Source organism: Dicentrarchus labrax, unplaced genomic scaffold (genome assembly GCF_905237075.1).
Source record: "Dicentrarchus labrax unplaced genomic scaffold, dlabrax2021, whole genome shotgun sequence".
NCBI classification, from domain to species: Eukaryota; Metazoa; Chordata; class Actinopteri; family Moronidae; genus Dicentrarchus; species Dicentrarchus labrax.
In genome coordinates, this window is record NW_026136711.1 from 15,406,367 (window position 1) to 15,428,209 (window position 21,843).

Below are 21,843 nucleotides of genomic sequence, written 5' to 3' on the forward strand. Positions count from 1 at the left end.
ACTTAATCTTCACTACTGCTGATGTACTTACGACAAAACTTATCTTACAGACAAAAATTTATCAATTTGAAAAAAAAAAAATTAAATGTTTGAAGGTAATGTGAACTCAATTTGTAGTATACTTGCTTAAACATGCAGTAACATTAGTACAGTCCTTTAAGTCAGTTAAACGTTCTGTGTCGGTGTATATTTGTTATTTTGATATGGTAAATGGCTTTGAAAATATTGTTTTTGCTAAAAAACATTGGAAATTTCTACTCTTATTTTCTATTTTAAGTATACTTTCAGCTTTAAAGCACCTGGAAAAAGTGTTTTAAATCAGAGACATTTGTCATATTAAACATACACAATTAAAAAAACTAAAACGTTTGGAATATCATCTTTATGGAGAGTTCCACAACTCCCATTTGCTTTATCAATACTGTGTGAGTTTGATCCCATTTGACTGACTGAAACAACCTAACTGTCATCAGATTTGGATTCCCCCAATGGATCCTGGAGAAAAGCTTAGACAAAACACACTAGGTCTTTCCTGGTAAAAAATAAAAACTGTACTTTGGAAGATAAGTGTGTTACAGCAGACATTTTCCCTTGGAAAAACACAGGCGTTACTAATAACTGATAACTAGGACCCTATCGTGAGAAGCCAACATTTCTTTTCTGAAAAGGGTTAAAAGGGTTATTGAGAAAATATGTTTTCAAAGCCCTTAGCATCTATTGATGATGCAATTTGGTTATTGTCACAAAAGGACCTCTTTTATAGGCAACAAAAGACGTAAGAAACAGCATTTATGAAAAACTGAACTTTTATTTCTTTGAAATGCTTATACAAAACACACATTTAAAGTTTAAGGCATATATTGCACAAACTATTGAGAAGTTTTTATATAAAAAAGGGACATTATCCCTCAGTCGTAGGTTTAAGGCACAGCAGCCAGTCATACTGCCAACGGTCAGTCATGATTCACAACATGTACTTGAAAAACATTTTTGAATGCATTTGGCTGTAAATAAACTACACAGTATGAGATAAAGTTCATGCCAATACAAACGAACAAAAAGAAAAACATGACCTTGAAAATATTTACATGCATCATCACATTGTCTGATCTGATTGGAGCATTTTGCATCTAAAAATCACATATAAACCTTGCTATAAAAAAAACCAAAAAAAAAACCTGCCTGCCTAATCTTAAACCAGCCATTTCCAGTATCATAACCGATAAGGTGTTGTCAGAGTGGCATGATGTAGTATGAACAATAAAAATATTACATTAATACTTAGTATTCTACATATGACCCAAGCCTGACATGACCTGTGAAAATTGAGGTATAAATGCACATCAGTCTAGAGAGTACCTGTAACAAAAGAATAAAACCCCCAAATCCTCCACTGACACCCACAGATGCAGTGAGGAGGGACAGACGAAACAAAAGAGATATGGAAATACAAGGAGGAGGGTTGGAGTTCCAATATCTGCCATGAATAAGACGTTTATGGGGTATGATGGGTCAGTGCTCAGCAGTACTTTGACCTAATATCCTTCTGTCCCCTCCTTGAATGCAACATGTAACTGTTTGAACAAAGCACAGCTCATTGACACTGACAATATTGAAGATTCTGCTACAGTATCAACCACATAGGAACTTTTCCACATGACACTACTGTTAATGGGTGTCCAGGTGGCATACAGCCTTATATTGTGATTTATGCTAAGACAGTTTCATGGAAACTACAGCTTTATGAATGATTAGAAATTCTACAGAACCCTTCTAAAGAGAGGTGGAAAGCACTAATGAGGAAAAACTTTATTTTTATGCTCTTGTACCCTCCGGGGGAAAAAAACTAAACAAGACCCCCGCCCAGCACTTTGCAGTACGTATGTGCTACATTTGCTTTGCTGAGACACTTGACGCATCAATTAATCTTTCTACAAGTAAGACATTTGGTTTGAAATACAATGACCAAATCCTAAGGCCCCAAATTGACAGGGAAATCTGGATAATTTATATATCCCCTAAATAAGAGGATCCAACATTTGTTTTGCGCCACAAAAGACAAAAAGGTGACATGTCTCACAGCAAGTGTAATGTTTCAGGTCAGGAGCTGTAAGAGCTTGATTGGGTCACCAAGCTGCTCACCTCTCCACTGAAATGGATTTCTGTAACAGACCCAATGTGACCTTCTCCCTACATCCTATATCAACCCCCCCCAACAACAACAATCACTGAAAACTACACAACTGATCAAGGTCGCATAAAGTAACAGACATAACTGCTTCGTTTTCAGCAAAAACGTAGAAAATACAGCTCGTTCTTATAGATGGCAAACAAACGTGTGGGTCAATGAATCCTCTTTGCATAAAGAGACAGGAAGAAAGGGAGATGGGGGGGGGATGGAGACAGACACATCGAAGCGAGTCACTCAGTCAGGCTCACTGCAATACAATCAATTTCCCTTCTGCTCATCTCCAGGGGAAAAAGGGGGGGAATGTAGTGGAGTAAAGAAGAGACTCATTTTAGAAAAAACATCATCTAAATTGCACAACTATAGAAAACTATGACTATTGTTGCTGCTGCAAGTAGAAAATAAACCTCATGTCCTCATTTTTAATCCTGGGAGGGGAATGGATGATAGGCAGCCTAGCCAATGATATCAATGTCTTTTGTACATTCAATAAAGTCCGGTACTGCTACTGAAGAGGCTAATTGCTGGTGTTGATAATTACACTGACTGAAATTTTGTACAATTAAGGGATATTCTCCGCCTCACTCACAACTTGTCATGTGGAAAGATATTTGAAATGTGTTATCAAAGACGTTGTACAATACATTGACTGTGCACTGAGGAATGTTCATTTCGAGAAATGGCATCAAAAGCGTTCTTACCAGTAGGTGCCTCCGCTAAGAACCGCATATTTGAAACAATAAAAAGCTGCTTGAAAACAGCGAGTCTCTGGAACACCTCATGTCCGTTCCTTCACTTTGTCCCAGTTCGCACGTCTCATTTCATTCCCTGTATTCTGCAGGCACAGGATTTAATGACAAAAAGGGGCACTGGTGATGAAGATACATTCTCCTATATACAGTGTTGTCCATCCAAAGAGAATGTTTGGCCCCTCTCCTCCGCAGATATACATATTAAAAAAAACGTGCTTTCCGCTCCTAGTTAACAGTCTCGCTCACTGTGTGCAGGCTGTGCTGCGGGCCCCACACTGTGGTGATGGGGGTCTTTACCACTTGAAGAGAGCTGGGTTGCCTGGTATCAGCGTGGACCATGCTCCAGACGCTGGGCACCACTGCTGAATTCCTATGTGCACTACTACTAATACTGCTACTGCTGGTGCTGCTTGTGGAGGAAGCTGAAGGCTGAAGAGGAGGAGAGACGTGGGAGACCAGGCCCAGAAGAGGTGTACTTGTTGGTGCAGAGGAAGATGTTGGGGGTGATGCTGGGAGAGGAGCTGGAGCTTGGGCAGACGCAAAGACTTGAGTGTGAACAGGGGCAGGAGACGACGCCACGGTTGAAACAGGTGATGGACATGGAACTGTGACCGGGATTATGGGGGATTTGTGGAATGGCAGGTAGAGCGGGACTCCTCTGGGGGGTGTGAAAGAGGTGATGGCTGGAGAAGTAGCAGCTGGAACAAGCGCTACACACTGGGATGACGCCTGGCTTGGAGCAGTGGAACCTGTGGCTGGGAGGAGGACTGATGATGGCACTGGGACTGGCCTTGTAGGTGGCACCGATGCACTCGTAGGACACGTAGCAGGCAGCGGAGCAGGAACTGAGCTTGAGGCTGGAGCTGATGATGAAGCTGGGGTGATGGCTGGAGCAGCAGCTGATTTCTGAGAATTTGGCTGTCCTAAAACTGAGGCAGGCGCTGGTACCAATGTTGGCATATGGGCTGCAATGTGCGGAGGCTGGTTTGGGCTGGGAGCTCTGGCAGTGTCCTTTTCCAAGGGACTCCAGATGATTTTATTCATTGGCAGAGGGGGTAGCCTGGGGGCTGAGACCAAGACTGGGGCTGGGGCTGGTACAGAGGCAGCTAATGAAAGAGGCACTGGAGCCTTCACTGAGGTTACACCTGACACTGAAACAGCCATAGCCTTCTCCATCAGACTCTGGACTCTGGAAGGATCCATGACTTGCTGGCTGTCCTCTGGAGGTGGTGTAGGTCCCATGTCACTGCTGTAAGTGCCGCACTGTGCCTCCACTATGTCAGTCTTTACGGCCTCTGTTGGTCTGTTCTGGCTCTCCTGGAGTCTCTTCAGGTTCTCCTGCTCCGCTGCCCTCTGTAGAGCTGCATCAACCAGGAGCCTCAAATCGCTGAAGTCCTGGGTGGGTAACAGCTCGGGTGGGGTCGGTGGAGGCGTGTTGAAGAGGCCACTGTTGGGGCTGGCTGCTATTGTTGTGCTGGTGAGACAAGCCCCCTGCTCCTCTGCTTCCCTCAGCAGACTTTGTGTATCTAGCTTCATCAGCGCCTGGACCGATCCCTCCTTACCAGGGTAGCCTGCTCCTGTCAGAATAGCTGTTGCCGTGTTCCCAAGAAGACTGAGGTCCAGCGTGGGGGCCGAGCGGATGACAGACGGGCGTTGTTGGGATGAGTTGCTTTCCGGAGAGCTGGCTCCGCCTCCATTAGATGAGTGGCCTTCGCTTTTACCGCCAACCTTGCGGGAGATGGTAAATTTGGTGGGATCTTTGCCGTCCTTGCGGAGCAGGTCAGGGAGGAGGCGGCGACGTGCATTGATGAACCAGTTACATATCTGGGAAAAGAGGGGGAATTTCTGGCATAAACAGAACTGATACCAACTGTGGACATGGATGTGAAAAGTTGCTATTTCACATTTTTCAGATTAATTTTTAGCTTCGACACAACACTCAATTAGCCGGATCCATAACTCAAAGTTGGCACTGAAAAGAATCTGCCTTTTAATAACCACCTACACATTTCCCTTCATCTACATCTGTGCATCAGGCCTTACTTACCACCAGTGGTACAGAAAAGACACACGAAAAGAGTGAGACACAGAGATGAGAACCCTCAGACAGCTGGCAATAATGAAGGTCTGCGCTCAAATATGCTGAGCCACAGAGAAGCCAGCCAAAGGCATTCCAGCGAACTGACTACATAACAAGAAACTCTGCTGCCGCCTCATGCTGATCTGTAATGCCTTCTCTAATGCAGCCTGTCTGCGTGCCAGTGTGGAGAGGGGAAGAGGAAATGTCTACTACTGATGCAATGCTGGGAAAGAGTTATTCTCAGCAGTACAGTGTGGTGATACCATCTGATAATTGTTGAGCTTTCACTTCTTCAGTTGGTGAAAAGTTTTGATTAAAATTAGTATCGCTGCTATGTTAACTTAACACCTATCTTGTGCGTAGCATCAGACGTTACAGTGATAAAAGATGACCAACTAGTCTGATGTGCAGGTTATGGACAACTATTTGTGCCACAAGAATAATAAACTGAATTAAGTAAAACGTATGAACCTATATAAAAAGGTCTGGATGTATAATGCATCATAAACAAATGCTAAGACTGTCATGACAAATGAATATTTTGTCAAACTAGATTGCAAATTGAAAACACCCACACCACAGTGCGGGCACAGTTTGTATCACAAGTGTCATTTCCTCTGGTAAGTGCATCTGGAAAAACAAAATAATATATATAAATAAACTCAAAACTGCTCCTCACCTGCAGCACTGAGAGGTTGGTCTGGCCTGACAGACTGAGTTTCTCCTGCTCTGATGGGTAGGCGTTGAAGCGGTGCTCGTACAGCCAGCTCCTCAGAATCTGCACCGCCTCCTTGGGCAGGTTGCCGCGGCGACGGCGCTTCCCAAAGAGCCCTCTTCCTGACAGGTCGAGTGGGGAGCCGTCATCGCTGTCTGACACAGCCGAGGAGTGCTCCTGCTCCGGGCGATGCTCGTCTTCCAGAGCTGAGGGAGGGGAGGAGAGTTGAGGTATAAGTTGATCGTTACTGCTCGAAGAGTGTCATTTACCAAACTCGTTTACACCAAATGCACCACTCTTTTGGTATAAAGAGGCTGTCCTCAGTTCGTCCTTAATATGTGTGAGGAGGCACAAAATTAAACTTTTACGCAGAAAACAAATTCTTAATGGCAATTTTCTAGGTGCCTTGTGAGCAGAGTCGAAATTAGATACTTTTACTTTTAAAAAATCTAAATAAAAAATAAATGTTTTGCACTGATTTAGCTAAACAAGTGAACCCCATCAGTTATTTTTAACCTCCTATTTTCAACCAATTTAAAGTGAGAAAGCTTCAGTGGGCTGCACATGTTTAAACACTGGCTTTGTGGTTTGAACTTTGTTGTGGGGTTTTTTGTCAGTCTATGGTTGGCCACTGGAGGGAATCTCCCCTCAAAATGGAGCATGCCTGATCCCAGGGGTGGGCCACAGAATGCAGTAAATGTCTTTCTCTGGGGCTGGGTGAAACCTGACCCCCGGGGCAGCGCCTGTCTTCACAAAGAAGATTGTGTGCATATCAACATCACAGTAGCTAGTGGCCCAGGAACCTATTGACCATGCAAAGGAGGGCCGTTTTCACCTCATGCCACTTTGGCTCAAGACTGCTGGAGCAGTTGACAAACCTTTTGAATTCTGCATTCCTCAACAATGAGGGAAGTCTTAAACCAAGTTTAAAAAGTGGGTGGGGGGGAACAAAAACATACAAATGCAAATAGTTTAGCACATTTCCCCCAATTTCTGTAGATGAGCTGAGTACCCGAAGACCAGTACAGTATTCACTGTCAATTTGTAGAGGGGCCTTAACATCACATCTGTGTCATTTTGGATACAATTATTTTATCCCAGTTAACGATTCCTTGCAAATAGAGTAAAAATTTAAAAAAATCACTCAGAAGCATCAGTTTTACAAGAGTCTTGTGTGATGTGATGCAACTTTAGGAGCTAGTCCATCACTTTGATTTTTGTATTATACATTTGCCAAAAATATTCCTATTAATATGAATATATTGACTTCAGTCATAACACCAAACTGTCCAAATCTTAAACAATTTCTGGATTAAATTAAGTCTAATTTTGTGAAACTGGGCCCACAAACCCAGTCTCCCATTCATTAGATACACTGACAGACTCAGGCTCTCCTTACTGCTAACAACAAGTGAGGAAAACGATGCTGCCTTCCCTCAAGCAACTGGATCACTGGAGAGACATTTAAAAAGATCCGCTATAAAATATCTACACCCATTCAATGTGGGAGTGATTTAGTTAAAACAGCCCAGACAGATTTTAGACAGATGTTAGCTTAGCACAGTATGTCACACAGCAAGCAGCGGCTACATGCAACATCTCACAGGCAAACTGACCAACTTTTTGTTTACAAAATGTCTCCCACTACCTACGTACAAGTGGGTAAATCTGTGCCCTGCGGGGAGAGGGTTTCTACTAGTTTGTATATACTGTTAAAATAAAAATAAAAAAGGGGGGGGGGGTCCCTCAGGGTAAAGTTTCGAGGCTCGGTGGTGAACTACACTTCACAACACACTCACACCGAGGTAAGAATTTGAATCTGACCGTTAGTAACGCCAGTCCACCTCACATCAAACATCAACTTCTGAGACCCGCAAACGGATAACGTCATACTCAACAAAGGGGGAACTCACACACACACACATTGAAAAACACCGCTCCAATGATACAAAATGTGACATTTAAAAAACATGGAGATAAAAACAGTAGAAAACCGAGGAGCTACTCGGTAAATTAGCCATCTGGAGCGCACAAAGGAGGCAGGCAGCGAAGCACAGCCTCCCGCATGTCACTCCGCCAGATGGACACCATGCCTGCCTCCAGAGATAACTAGCTGGCTAGCTGTCCCTCCAAATTTAAACACAAACACACGCTGCATTTGCTCGCAACAAAAAGCCCGCATACCAGGCAAAACCAACAGCGAAAGACACGGCGGGCTCGCAGACAGTCACTTTGTGTGTTTTAAACGTGTCTGACGGTGATAAAACACGACTCACCTCGTTTGAATGCTTTCATTCTTTGTTGATGGCTCGCTTGGAAACACGCAGCTGTCCAAGTTGCTCGCTGTACAAAGCGTGCCCGGGAGCCAAGCGATGGTTGACACAACGGCACTTTCTTCCAAGAAGCTGAAGGTGTTGCGCTTTTTTTCGCCGACTTAAATACCTCGCTTTAGGGGTTCTGCCGTAGAATAAGGTTTCGCTGGACAGTCCGTTTCCATCGCACTCCTCGCTTTCTGCCAGTATAAATGTTTTCTGTTTTGTGTCGCTTGTTCCTTTTTACCTGCACACAGCAGCGCCAGCTCTTTGCCAATCTTGACAGTCGCAGCTGAAATGATCCCGCCTCATCAACGGCTGTCAGCCAATCAGGAGCCTCCATTCCGCCTCCTGGGCGGTCATTATCCAATCACAGCGCTCCGCTAGACAGCAGACAGGCTCTGTGTCACTGTGACTGACGGGACAGCCAGTTCATTCAAAATATATCGCAGTCATTGAAATAATGTTATTTTCTCGACACGGTAGAAACCACACGGTTACACAGACACATGCAGTGCACATATTGCAACATAGTCGTCTTTTTTTAAACCATTCTGGCCCATTTTAATTCCTGGGTGCGAGAGAGGCAGCTACATAGTGTGGAAGGCTTTACGTAACGCTGAGCAAAATGTTCTTGTTACATAAATCATAAACGTAGAAAGCGTCCACTGGTGACAGCAGGAGCCCTGTTAATAACATAATAAACCAGGTTATCTCGACTCACATTGTCTACAGCCATTTCTGATGTGATATTTAGACATTAATTCCAGTTTGTTTGACTCCGGGTTACTGATGTGTTGGAAGTAAGGCCTACTTTAATAACTCAGGTCAAACGAGCGGGATTTTATTTAACTGTGAGATAGCGCCATGCAGAACTGCTATCTACCCGATGTAACCATTTAAATGTAGACCATAATAAACGTTGTGTGTCCAAATATGTCTTCAACAAATGTGCATGATAGTCTTTGAAAGAAAAATTACACACCGCAAACTGAATCCTCTTATCTTTAAAAAGTCAGCAAACAGCTACAAAACAGTGAAATACAGTCATGAACTTTTTGAGAAAGTATTGTGTGCATTTTATTGAATGTTACGTCTCTCCATTATACATTTGAACAACTTTGAAATAGTATAAATAGATCTACAGCATTGTAAAAGATGAAGATTTTCAGTCTGGTTCTGTTCTTATTTACAGAAGATGACTTTAAGAAGCACAGGGGGGAAAATGCAAGATTATTAGTTTCATCTTAATATCAAAGAACCCTTTAACTCAGTATTGCACATATACTTTAAATGTTGACAAGAATCTAGGTAAATCTCATTTTATGAACAACACACCCACTCACTCACTCACAACTTTGCCTCAAACAATACAACCCTTTTATACTAAACCCCCACAAACCCTGAAATACACACCTATAGAGTATTATACTGAACAGATCCTAGTTTTTAAAATATGTGCTTGCTTCATAAAATATTTGTTCTAGTATTTTTTACAGCCACTTTTTGCTATATCATATCTCTTCTGGTAAGAGCATAGGTTCTGCCCCTCACCCCTTTCCCAGTTTTATGCCTGACTCAGTGGAACAAAGCAGAGATGCTAATGAGCTTTTTGTTTTTGTTTTTTGCAAGCAGGCCTTTGGACTACTGTATGGGAGTGGATTCACTGGTATCTCAGCTGAGGTATACTCTCTTCCTGGGATTAAACTGCTTCTGTTCTCGCCTCTAATAATCTAACCTGTTTTTCCTTCAGTCCTGGAATGCAGAAAAAGTGGCAAATACATGAAACAATCTTAAAAGGGTAGCTAATCTTTATATAACGAGTTAAAATGTCAGATCCATTTTTTAGGGAAAAAGTGAAAAATTGAAAGGTATGTTGGAATCACAGAACATATGGTGCAATTTTGAGAATATTCCCATTGTAAATGATCTCACTTAACATTGAAACTATTGCCTTTTTTGCATTTATAGATGATAACATACTTGACAGACGCCACCATTGTTTACCCTGGTTGAAGGCAGAACATTAAAGGGTGCAGCTGAATACAAGTGTTGATTTCACAAAATAAAGCTTTACCCAAACAGACCACTGCTTAAGCAAATGCTGAAAGCAGTGACAGTTTTGACTTTAAAAGGCCAAATCCATCAAACCTACATGGGGACCATTATCACCTTCAAATCAATGGCTTTACAGCGACAACTACCCCCCCCCCACACACACACACAGTGCAGCCATTTGGATCATGGATCACCCTAGCCAGGAAACAGACCTAGGTGTGTCCCAGTGATATCTGTGTGTATTGGAGAGAAGCCTTGTTTAAATGCATGAGATGAACTCTCTTTTGTTTTTTTCAAGTACGTCACTGACCTCTCTTGGTATTTTACACATCCAAGTTTTAGCGGGCTGGAAAAACGTCGCCTTTCAGTTTGTGATGATACAACAACTTTGCGAGTATTCCTGCCCTCCTTCCCTCAGCGTGTTCAAGATGCCACACTGTGTTTGATGTGCGTTCAAACTACAGTTTTGTGTGAGGAAGGATGACAGCGTTGTTTGGGCCTGAAAATTAGGTAAATGGGGGAAAAAAATAATGGAATGATATGTATTAAACATATTATGGCAGTGGATGCATATGGGAAAGCGATATAAATCTAGTTGTTGCAATATATTGCCTTTCAAGCTGGCCTGTTTACACATACAAGGATTTTACCCATACGACTGAATAATCAATATCCATGACATAAAGATCATCAAAAATGTTTAGTCTGAAATTTGTGGAAAACGTATAAACCTATATTGACACCACATTGCCCGTTTCAGAAAAACAACTTCAGACACATCTTTTTCCTGGCAGTCAGAAATCAAATCAAGCTAACGACTGAGTCACACAAAAGGCCTTCAGGTGCTAACAATGCTATCCACCCCAGTCAAATGGAGGGGGTATTGACAGCAACCAGGGAGCAGGCTATTGACACCTCAGAGCCATTTTCCTTGTTAAGAGTCATCCACAACAGGCAAACAAAGGCCCGCCATCAAGAGAAAGCTATTGCCAAGATAGAGAAAGAATGGTGGTCATCAGGCTTTTCCAATTCAAAGCCCCAGGCTGCATTTTTGGGTCACAGTGGGTGAGAAAGAAGCATTGCAGCAGCCAAAGCAATGGAGTGACGCTGCAATAGTTTAACATAACTAATTAGGGAGGGGAGGTTAGGTTTTGTTTGCTTACCATTTGGAAGAAACCAAATGTGAGTAGAAGACAGGCAAACAACTGCGGTGGATGTCAGGGTTGACTTTATGGTTCTGGAGTGAAATCCTACATGAATAACTCAAAAACCAAGAGGCCTCATTTCAAACCTCTTTGTGTTTTGGGAACTCACTTCAAATGAGACAGGAGTCTGTGAATATGTGTAATCCACACAATGTGTCCCCTTAATGCAAAACAGGGCAGGGCTGACTGTGGTCTTATAGTGTGAATGCCTTTCCATTGTGTGTATACAGTATACTACAGTATCTTAAACTGGAAATTAACCACTGTTGCCCTCTACAGGTCAGAAATTAATCTTTTCAAGACAGGAGTTTCCAGGCTGAGAAAGGGGGATGGGCCATGTCCTGAAAGCTGCAAAACAATCACTCAGTATTGTAGTAGTGATGGGCAGTTCTAGTTAAGCTTCCGGGCATGTGCATATCAAAATGTTAAACCTGTAATACACACGGCGCTGTGGCTCCAGTCCACTCCATCTATTTTTACAGTAAGCACAGTTACTGTTGAGCTCCATGCTGCTGACATTTTAATACATGAGATGAATTTGAAAACAGTGAATTCATCTTTGGCTTATGCAGTCTTCCATGGAAAAAAAAAGCAAGCAGCATTTAACAAATTATGAAAACACAATGACTAATGTATGAAATGCTTTAATTAAATATTGTTTCTTTGAATAAAAAAGTGTAGGTACTTTGGATGATGTTCAAAGGGGGGGAAACAATAATGGTAACAAAGAACTAAAACTGATTTTGTTGAGTGATGGGAGTCAAAATAAATTTAAATAAATACTTTTGGACAAAAGGTAAAAAACAGCAAGACACGTGTCCTAATGTGTGTCCTCATGAACAATAACACAATATTATCCTGCATACTCAGCCTGCTGCATTACTTCAATAAAAGCCCTAGATTCAGTTGAGATGTATGAGTTGAATGCTAAGTGAGGTTATTAAAAGCACTTAAAGAACCATTAAAAACAGACAGATGGAGCAAAACCCCCTTACGGAAATATTCACGTATCTGCAGTTAGAGCACAAACATGAAAAACAAAGTTGATGGGACAAAGAGAAGCAAAAAGAGACTAAAAAGGAGTTGAAGTCTTCCCTACAAAGACAATAAAATTCATCAATATTGTGGCCACTGACAGTCAGACTTAAATTAAGATCCTCATGCTCGGTCATCATTTATATTGTGATGTGCTTTCATTCAAAACCATTAAGAAACTAAACTTTACAGACTCTCACCAGTGTTTAAAATCTTTGATACAGGAACATTTTGAAGGACACACACACACAGTTATTTGCCAGGAACTATATAAATACCCCATTCAAATCTGACTTTCAATGTCACATACCAAAAATATTCCTAATAACAAATCTAAACAGATTTTATACAAAACAAAGGCTGAATAAAGTAAACAAATAAATACAAGGAAGACGTACATATGTGTGAGTTTGCAGTGTGTGTGTGTGTGTGTGTGTGTGTGTGTGTGTGAGAGACTGAGTGAGAGAGTGAGTGTGCGCAGTGTGTGTGTGCGATGGCCACAAGGTGGTGTTGTGCAAAGCTACAAGATGGCCAATGATCTGGGAAGAGAGGAGGACGATGGGAAACAGAAGAGCATTAATGTTTGCCTTCTGTCCACTTAATTGATCTTATAGCCAAGATAGAGTAACGTTTAAAACAGTCTTCATATAGATTCTTTAGGATATAATCGTCGTAATAACAATACCTTCATTAACAATTTTATGATATCAAGAGTAGTAACAAGAAATGACTAAGTTCATCAGCTGAGGTTTTCAATGGCAGCCTCAAAAGAGGAGTCTCCTGCTTCGTAGTCTGTCGAGTCCACAAAAGTTAAATTTTTTGTTTTGTTTTGTAAGTGTTTGATGCCACCAGGACCAGCCTATAACTGAGTGTCAAAAATGCCCAAATCCATCCCCCCTCCCCACCTCCATCATGCTTACTCAAGAGTAGCTCATTTGCATTGCAAAAGTCTCTCTCTCCTTCTTCCATGTATTTCAGCGACACTTATCTGTCCTTTGATCCGGCCCTATATCATTCCCTCTCACTGTCTTTCTCAGAGGCGAGTCTGGGCCTCGGGGACATAGATTTCAATGCTGTCTGCACTCTCTGTGGCGGAGTTCTGGCGAAACGAGGCGGCCTTTTTAGCAGCCAGCAGACGTTTGCGAGCCTCTTGTCTCTGCTTCTCAGCCGAGGCCGAAGAAGAGGTGGACGAGGAGTCAGCACTCTTCTCACGGCCCAGCAATGGTCGTCCCTTACCAGGCTTCTTTGATGTTGGAGGGGTTACCTTCTCTTCGTCCTGTAGTGTTGGAGGTATGAAACATGATGGGCAGAGGAGGAGAGAGGGAGAGACCAGTGTGCAGAAGAGGAGAAAAGACAGATAAAAAACAGTGAGTGAATGTAATGTGGAAACTCTCTTCAAGAAGTTCTATTTGTTTTGCAGGAAGTTTGGCAGACAGGACTTTGACAAAGACATTATGCCAACACTGATTTTTTTTGTTAAAGCTTGAAATAACATTTAGTGGTTTTAGGTGATAAACAGAAAAAACACAGACAGACAGAAAAATAGGAAAACATTTAGAAAAACAGTCATTTATATGACAATTTTCAAAGACATGAAATGGTAACATGAATTAATGGGCATGTTGGATCAAACTTAAAAGCACAATAAAAGGATCACAAGACACACAGTCAATGCAATTGCATTGCAAAGCAACATTAAGCATTAAGCTCCTCAGCTACAACAGTTAAAAGACAAACATTTAAAAAAACACCGACACAAACGTATAAAGACACACCACAGACCAGAAACAGCTAGAAACAATGACAGAGACACACAAACACAAGCAAAGACATTTAACAAGAGAAGTAGCAAAAGCAAGACTGCGTTCAGTCACATGAGCTAGTGCATCTTAGCCATGCTCCACTCCAACACGCACACCAGTAGGTGACACATGCATGCTCAAAGGAGGGCTTTACATTTAAAAACACACCAACGACAGCCCTCTTTGAGATGAAGTTCTCCATGCATGTCTAAAGGGATCTCTCTGGCCCCTTTGTATTTGACAGGGAGGCCCTGTTAAGAGTTCATCCCACGCAGGGACGGGGAGTCGAAAGGGGGGTAAAAAAGAGTGGGAGAAATGGTGGTGGTGGTGGGAGGAGAGAGGCCGGTTTCGGCGGCTTTCCTACCCCAGCCAGGGCACTGGGCAGCAGGGGTGGGAAGTACCTTCCGCTCAGGGGGCGACTGGGCAGCCGCAGATGGCACGGGCTGCCAGTCATTGGACTTGAGATGGTAGAGCTCATCGAACTTGAGGCTGATGTCCTCGATGGAGAGCTGCAGTAGGTCCCAGAAACCAGCCAGGTCCTGGGCCGTGGGCCGCGGGTTGGCATTCACATTCTAAAACAAGAGATAGAGAGAGAGAGAGAGAAAAGGGATGAAAATGAATCAATGAATGATGAGGAGAGAGGACAGTTAGTTTTGCAGTGGACATATTTAACATTCTACACATGTAGTTTTGGACAAATGATCTTTTAAGTGTTTAAGTGTAAGTCTACTTTCAATACATGTGTATTTTCACCTGCAGAGATTGATCAGGTACATGATGAAAAACAAAACAAAAAAACATGGATAATCTAATATATACATTTTAGGCATGTAAAAAAAAAACTACACTTTATTTCTAAAATCGCTTCAATCTAGATGTGTCCATAATGTGAGACTCAGGGCAGAGGTCATTGTATCTGTGGGTCCCCACCACCACCAACCATCCTAGTTTCTGTGAGTCCTACTTTAAATGTTCATATTTGTTCTGCTGATCCAGCTCAGTCGAGGCTATGTAAAGAGGTTGTTGCCACCGCAGAAAGAGAGGCCAAAATCAGAATAAAAGTGTCTCCCTGCAGAAGCTCCGGGCTGCTTGGCAGACAGTACTGGCTGTATGTTTGTATATTTCAAATAAGCTTTCATCTTATTGTATATAAACTGCCTCAAAATGTCACTACGGAATTGTGTATTTTGCTCTTAAAACTTGTATGTGCCTGTTTATATCGTCTATATAGTCTTGCTTGTTTTATTGCTTTGCTTTAGGTGCGATTAGAGTGAAGGTGGTTCTGCAGCAAATTTACAGTCTATTTTTGGGGACACTTTGGTAGTTGACAGTAGAGAGATGAAGGAAACGAGCAGAAAAAGGTGAGGAAAGACATGCAACAAAATTCCCTGGGCCAGACTCAAAACCGGGAAGCTGTGGTTGAAAGTTGGATCCAGACCATCATGGCACCCCAACAAAGGTATTAACTGCCTTATTACAGCAACTTACTGTTACTGTGCTACACCTTAGCATTACATACTATGCTTGTCATACAGTGCTGCTTTTCTGATGTGCACCACTAGAGGGAGCCATGTTACAGCTAAATTCTTTTGTCAAGCTTAACATCGAAATAAAGGATCACAACAGAACTTTAATCTTTTTCAGTAACTGAAAGAGATTCAGTGCTTCAACATAGCCAAGTAAAACAAGCCGATGTGTCGAGCCAGAGAAATACAAAGGAACATCAAGTTTGACAACAAAAGGACATGTAATCATTCAGAATGCAGTTAAAAGTAGACTTAACCCCTTGCTTGTTTACAAACAGCTGCCTCTATGTTTATTGTTTGTGCAAAGCCTGCACAGATTGGCAAACAGATGTAAAGTGAATCCAGCTCTGACTTCTTTTCCTCTGTCAGCCACTCTTTGTAACGCTCCAGGCAGACTGGCTTTTGTTTGTGCAGGCTCCACTCTATTCTTCATATTTAAACAGCTGCATTCAGTGCTGCGATATCCAGACATCCAAACCAAATGTGCTATGGTCCTATCATGCCTGTGAAGTTCAGGAAATGATTCCTTATGATAATGTTCCTGACTGAGTCAATGTATCAGTGTATCTCCTGCTGAGCAGCTTTTCTGGAGAGCCACCCAATATGTGCAAAATGTTATTACAAGATGTTTAGTCATTGCAAAGTGACCTTACAGAGAAGAAAGCTTAGTCAGTTGGGAGACAGTATATGGTACAGTGATATCAATGCATATAAAGCATTAACTGTTGATTTGTGTAGCTAAGGCTAAATCATTTTAGTGAAACTTCTTCTGTGTGAATGGCACAGTTACAATGATAGCATTACAGTGGCTTAAAGTAGACAGTTTACATGGCCATTTGATTTTGTTTCCGAATCCTCTAGTGATCTGTCCTGTGTTGTGTTTCTTGCTATCCGACTTGAGCCTGATGGGCACTGATAAAGTATCACGTCTGGGTCGGGTCATTTTGTTACGTACAGCTTTAGGCTTGGTTTGGTTACCTTCGAATATAACTGATTTAGAAATGCGTCGCTCTCTCTCTTCTGGATTTCTCTGTTCAGTCAAGCTTATAGTGTCACATGCTATTTATTGGCTACAATTTGATTAATGCCATTTCCAGAAAACCATGTCACCCAAGAGGAATGGCTTATTGGCTTATTATAAGCTCCTTGTATTTTGTGCTTGTGGGCCACCATGCATTATTCTGTGTAGGACTAATAAGCTGTGTATCATGGCTGTTCTCAGATTAGTTAGTTTTCTTTTGTGTAAAAGCCTTCATGTGCATCAAGGCATGCATATCTTGCAGAAGACAGGATAACCAAAATATAACTTTGGGTTTGGGACCATGGATGTGAGTCCCAGTTTTATACTTGTGCAGACCTGTAGAGTAGAACTGTCACAGAAAGGCCATATACACACCAAGTTCTGTTCACACAGTCCCCTGAACTGCTGGAACTTCTGGGATATTAGGAGCTGGGCACTTCCTACTGCACTGCGAACCTTCCCAAGCACTGAAGAAAGAACAAAAATGGACACATTTATAACAGAGGCAAAACGTTATTCGAGCTATGGATGCCACACAAAAGTCTTTTCTGCTACAGTTTGTGTACACACCAATATCTGTCTATATCAAAAAGGTACAGCAACAGCCAGAACTACACCAACCGATCTCCAGCTTACATACATAACTCTGGTTAGATGCAAACCAAAAGCTTGCTGCAGGTGTCTACACATTTAGGCAGGCCTTCCAATGCATTGCCCAACAAACTCCACAGGGTGGCATAAAGAGGATTACAGTGTATTGGGCAATGTTATCCTCTTTAAAGGCATCTAGGCTTATATAGATACTCCAGCCTTCTGTCGGTTAGCGGTCACTATGCTGTTGCTGTGTCAAAACTAGGACAAACATCTGCCCTGACAAAATTGGGACTCCTTTCTGATCAGTGGATTGCAAAATCATGGCAGTGTGATTATAGTGTGGTGAGACCCAGCTCTGGGGTACAGATTTGCATCAGATTTAAACTGACTGACTACTTTACTACAAAAAGGTCACACAAACACATGGACTCTCAAAGACCCACAGAGCCTTATTCATACATTGATCCAATGCTTCTGATATGAACTGAGCATCCAAAGAACTTTCTACCGTTTGTTTGTTTGTGTGTACAGTGTGTATTTGTGTGTGTGCTCACTGCTGATGTTGAAGCACTAATCTAATCTGGAGGTTTAATCAGTTCCAGAGTAGATTTGTGTAATTCTGTGGATTACAGGCCTGCTTGTGTGTGGTAACCGCAGGTATTACCGCCTCATCCCCTCCATGCTATGTATGTCTGATAGAGTGATTGTAGGGCCTGAAGCAGAACCTTATAACCAAGTTCTGTTTTTGGGTTTTGGCCCAGACGGGAACAGACCTCTGAAAGAGGCTCAAAATGCAGGTTGTAATGAGATGGCCTGTACATGTTTGACTTCAGCAACACTTTTACTGTATATTTGGCTTTGTTCTGCCATTTCTGGGCCAAATAACTTAATTTTGGAGATGGTCATTCTGACTCACAAGTTAACTGAAGAGTAAATGTAACTGGATATAATCGAATAATTGAAACAGAAACAGATCAGACCATTACCATTTTTGTATTTCTGAAGAAAACATATCTTCTCTATATCTAACTCCATACTTCATCCTTTTTGAGTACATCGGTAAGGGTACAAACAGGATTGGATTGTTAAAATGATCACCACAGTGTGCAAGCTGGCCAGATTAACTTTGAGACCACCTTGTGCACTGCCTCACAATACAACCTTGCCTGGAGTTGGAAACTTGGAGACATGGAAGCAATTTAACAAAAAGACCTGGGGTTGTAGGGAGTGCCCTAGTAGCCTTACCCTCCTCTGAGAGCTGGTTGTCTTTGGTCTCCTGCTCCATCTGCTGGCACCAGCCTTCCATGCGTCCTGTTTCAGCCTGCAGCAGCTTCATGAACCAGTGGCCATCTCTCCGACACAGCGTCCCGCCTCCTCCGCTCTGGGGAACACTGTTGTTACTCCCATTCCCACTCTCCAGCCAAGGGTCTGGAGGTGGTAAAGACGAGGGGTCCAGCGCTGGGTCCAGACTTTCTGAGAAGGAAGAAGAGCTACTTCGTGTGGTGGAGCGGTTGAGGATCTGCCTGGGTGGCGGAGGTGAAGAGATGTCTCCAGTAGTGTCTCCATTGTCTAAAGAGTCCTGTCCAGGAGGGGAACTCATGGATTGGCTGGCACTATTGACCATGACTTTCTTCTCAGAAGAGTGTTTGACATTATTGATATGGGAGATGAAAGGGAGGTCCTGTGTGTCTGAGTCTGTTTCTTGTTTTGAGGCCATGCTACTGGAGCGACTGTGTCTGAAACAAACAGGGTGAGACTAATTGTTACAGATTTTCATAGGACAATTCTCATTTTGGCCAAATTAGTTTTAATAAATTATTCAAGATTGAAATCTCTACTCCTGGAACAAACATGCAATGCTTAGTTTTAACACTGAGTCACCTCTGCCGGTTGATATAGATTTGAATAACTATATTGACTGGGCATTGGATACATGATAAGAGAGCAAGCAGACTGGCATCAGCTAATCACTGGAAGTCTAGCGTCTTGGATTTACATGGCAAGTGGAAGAACAGGCCAAACATGAATGTTATTTGACTCAACATTATTTCCATTTCCTGTTATTACAGGAGACTCGCTTACAAGTGGCAATTCAGTCAGATAATTCAATATCATGAGCACTTGATTGAAGAATCTAAACCAATATTAGAGAAGGACAAGCACAGCAAAAGACTAGAATAGTACAGGGTAATCCATATTGTTGTAATTGTTAAAATAAACACAGTTGAGGGACTGTCACATAGCACAAATGTGCGTACATCATTAAAAACATAGGAAGAACAACATACAAATAAACAGAGAAACTCTTGTTCTACTGGCTATGTTGATAAAATATCAGACTCAGAACAGCTGCTACATAGAAAACAGTAAAGGCAGCATGCAAAAGTACAAAAATATAGGAGGAAGGCATGAGGCGGCCCAGAACTTCCTGGCATTGAAAGCGTAGAAGCACAGACTGTAAACTACGCTGCAATAACCTAGAAATGGGTCTCAAATATACAGTAAGGGGAGACAAGTTGAAATAGTAAATGCTCATGTAAGGAATCTACTTTCAGCAATACAACACATAAAGATAGTTTGCAGACATTCACATTGCTTTCACATCCACATAGTTCCTGCAAAGGGAAAGAATAGTCAGAGCAGTGTGTGTGGCTATAATGTAAATTCCTCACGTTGTTACAAGGACAGGAAGAGGACTTACTGCCACCCGTCCTCCACCTGTACTCCGATTGACTGAAATTTGGCCAATGGCGGGGTCTCCTCTCGTGGAACTTCCTGAATACAGTCAACCTTAGAACAAACAGATGTGGAAAACAAACATCAGTGACCAAGTCAAAATACTAACAGTGACACAAATCTTAGCAGGAATGATTTCATCAACCTTTATCGTCTCTAATCAACTTCACTGAGAGGTTTTAATTTTCCAAGTGGCAAACCAAATCATGGAAGAAAAACTGAAAAATACAGAGAAAATCTGCACAATTTTGTTCTTGGTTTTCAATTAAGTGTCCCTCTTTAATGGTTACCCTGACTGAGTCATGTTAATGTGCAAGGTCTGGAAAATGGAGAAAAGGAATGTTATTTCAGCACATACAGAACAGAAAGTTATGGTTTATGGGGGAACACAACTATGTATTTTCGTCCTTCTATACTACAGTACATTGCCAGCTCTAATGATAGAGGGTTACTTATACAAATGAGACCTTTAGCTTGCAAGCACATTTTTGGGCTTGAGGTGACACACTCAGACATAGCCATACACCACTGGGGATATTACTGTTAAAAAGGATCTTTTTCCTGGATTCAAGCTAAAAAAAGAAAACACAACGACTAGAGACTGTGTTCGTATGGGTTAATATGGGGCACTAATTCAACCATACCAGCTGTTTAGTGCAACAGTCCCATTGCCTACCTGTATGCCAATGGAGGACAGTTTCCGCCTCGGTAATGGTGCCACTAGGGGCTCCTCTGCCACTAGATTCCCTTTATGTAATGCTGATTTCAGGGATTCATGCTGGACAACTGAGTCACTTGTCTCAGTGGATGCATTGGAGGTGGTGGGGGCAATTGGCTCTCTTGGGGTGGCGATGGGAGTGGGAATGATGTGTGGAGGGCGGGGAATACCCCGGGCCAGGCTGTTGGCACGGGTGCTGTCGAGGCTGTCTGATGAGTTGCTATGAGCGTGGCTTGACTGGCTGTTGACCTCTGACCTCCGGTCCTGCTGGTCCAGGTAGTTGTCCTGGGCTGACTCTGTGCTGCTCTGTACTGTCACAGATATGTAGGGCTTGGAGGTTGTACGGGGTGGTACTGGCGGAGGAGCAGCCTTCTTACAGGTGGTTATACATGTAGAGACTAAAAGAGACAAGAGAGGAGAGAAATACAAGAAGAAAAGACACGAGAAAGAAAAAAAGAAAAGAAAAAAGGATTACAAAAATATGTTTTAGCACATTTGAGGCAGAATCATGTCTAGGCAGAGTGACCTCAAAACAAGAATGAAGCAATTACAGAAAATATTAAAATAGTACATAAAACAGCTTGAAGCATTGCCCTAATTGCTTATCAGCATCAGTCTAAGAATTGACTAAGTTTTCTCAGCATGTCACGAGAAGAAGTCTTCGTACTGTACATGAATACACAGGGACATTGTTGCATCTGTAATACCAGCAGAATCAGGGCGGCATCCCATAAAGCGGAAAATCAAATCAGGTAGGACAGTGAACAAACATACCGCTCCACACAGGTGACTAAATGAAATTACACAAACACACACACACACACACGCACACACACACAAACACAAACCACACTTCAAATCCTCGATCATGAGACAGGTGATGAAGTCAGTAAAGCAATTTGCTGACCAGCTGACTCTCAGGGCTGAATATGGTAGAGAAATTGAAGACATTTATCTAAACCACTCCCTAATGCCAGACCAAATATGCTCTGCAGCTATAAAGGAAATAATAGAGAGGTACACTAACCATAGAGACAGAGGAGATAAAGAAACCACTCAGACAAATCTGTCTAGTAAGAGGATTTTACTTTAAAACACGTA

General features: G+C 42.3%; 2 protein-coding genes across 9 annotated transcripts in view; both read right to left on the reverse strand.

Moving 5' to 3' along the window:
• Window positions 1-788: 788 nt before the first annotated feature.
• On the reverse strand, window positions 789-8,350 carry LOC127372125 (uncharacterized). The gene is made up of 3 exons (XM_051415537.1): window positions 8,012-8,350; window positions 5,700-5,941; window positions 789-4,764 (listed from the first exon to the last, which is right to left on the reverse strand). Exons 1-3 carry the CDS (start codon window positions 8,028-8,030, stop codon window positions 3,166-3,168), a joined length of 1,860 nt encoding a protein of 619 aa, XP_051271497.1. The 5' UTR covers window positions 8,031-8,350; the 3' UTR covers window positions 789-3,165.
• A 752-nt stretch (window positions 8,351-9,102) lies between these two features.
• Window positions 9,103-21,843, reverse strand: part of dlgap4b (discs, large (Drosophila) homolog-associated protein 4b) — a 104,527-nt gene continuing 91,786 nt past the window's right edge. For 6 of the 8 annotated variants that reach the window (XM_051415529.1, XM_051415527.1, XM_051415528.1 and 3 more), the window contains 6 exons: window positions 20,701-21,140; window positions 19,990-20,078; window positions 18,534-19,024; window positions 17,070-17,161; window positions 14,549-14,719; window positions 9,103-13,621 (listed from right to left, as the gene is read on the reverse strand). In XM_051415529.1, coding sequence (XP_051271489.1) covers window positions 13,379-13,621; window positions 14,549-14,719; window positions 17,070-17,161; window positions 18,534-19,024; window positions 19,990-20,078; window positions 20,701-21,140 — 1,526 coding nt within the window. In that variant the 3' untranslated portion in view covers window positions 9,103-13,378. Of the gene's footprint in view, window positions 13,622-14,511; window positions 14,720-17,069; window positions 17,162-18,533; window positions 19,025-19,960; window positions 20,079-20,700; window positions 21,141-21,843 lie in introns of those variants that run through there. The other 2 variants (XM_051415534.1, XM_051415532.1) reach the window with 2 other exon arrangements.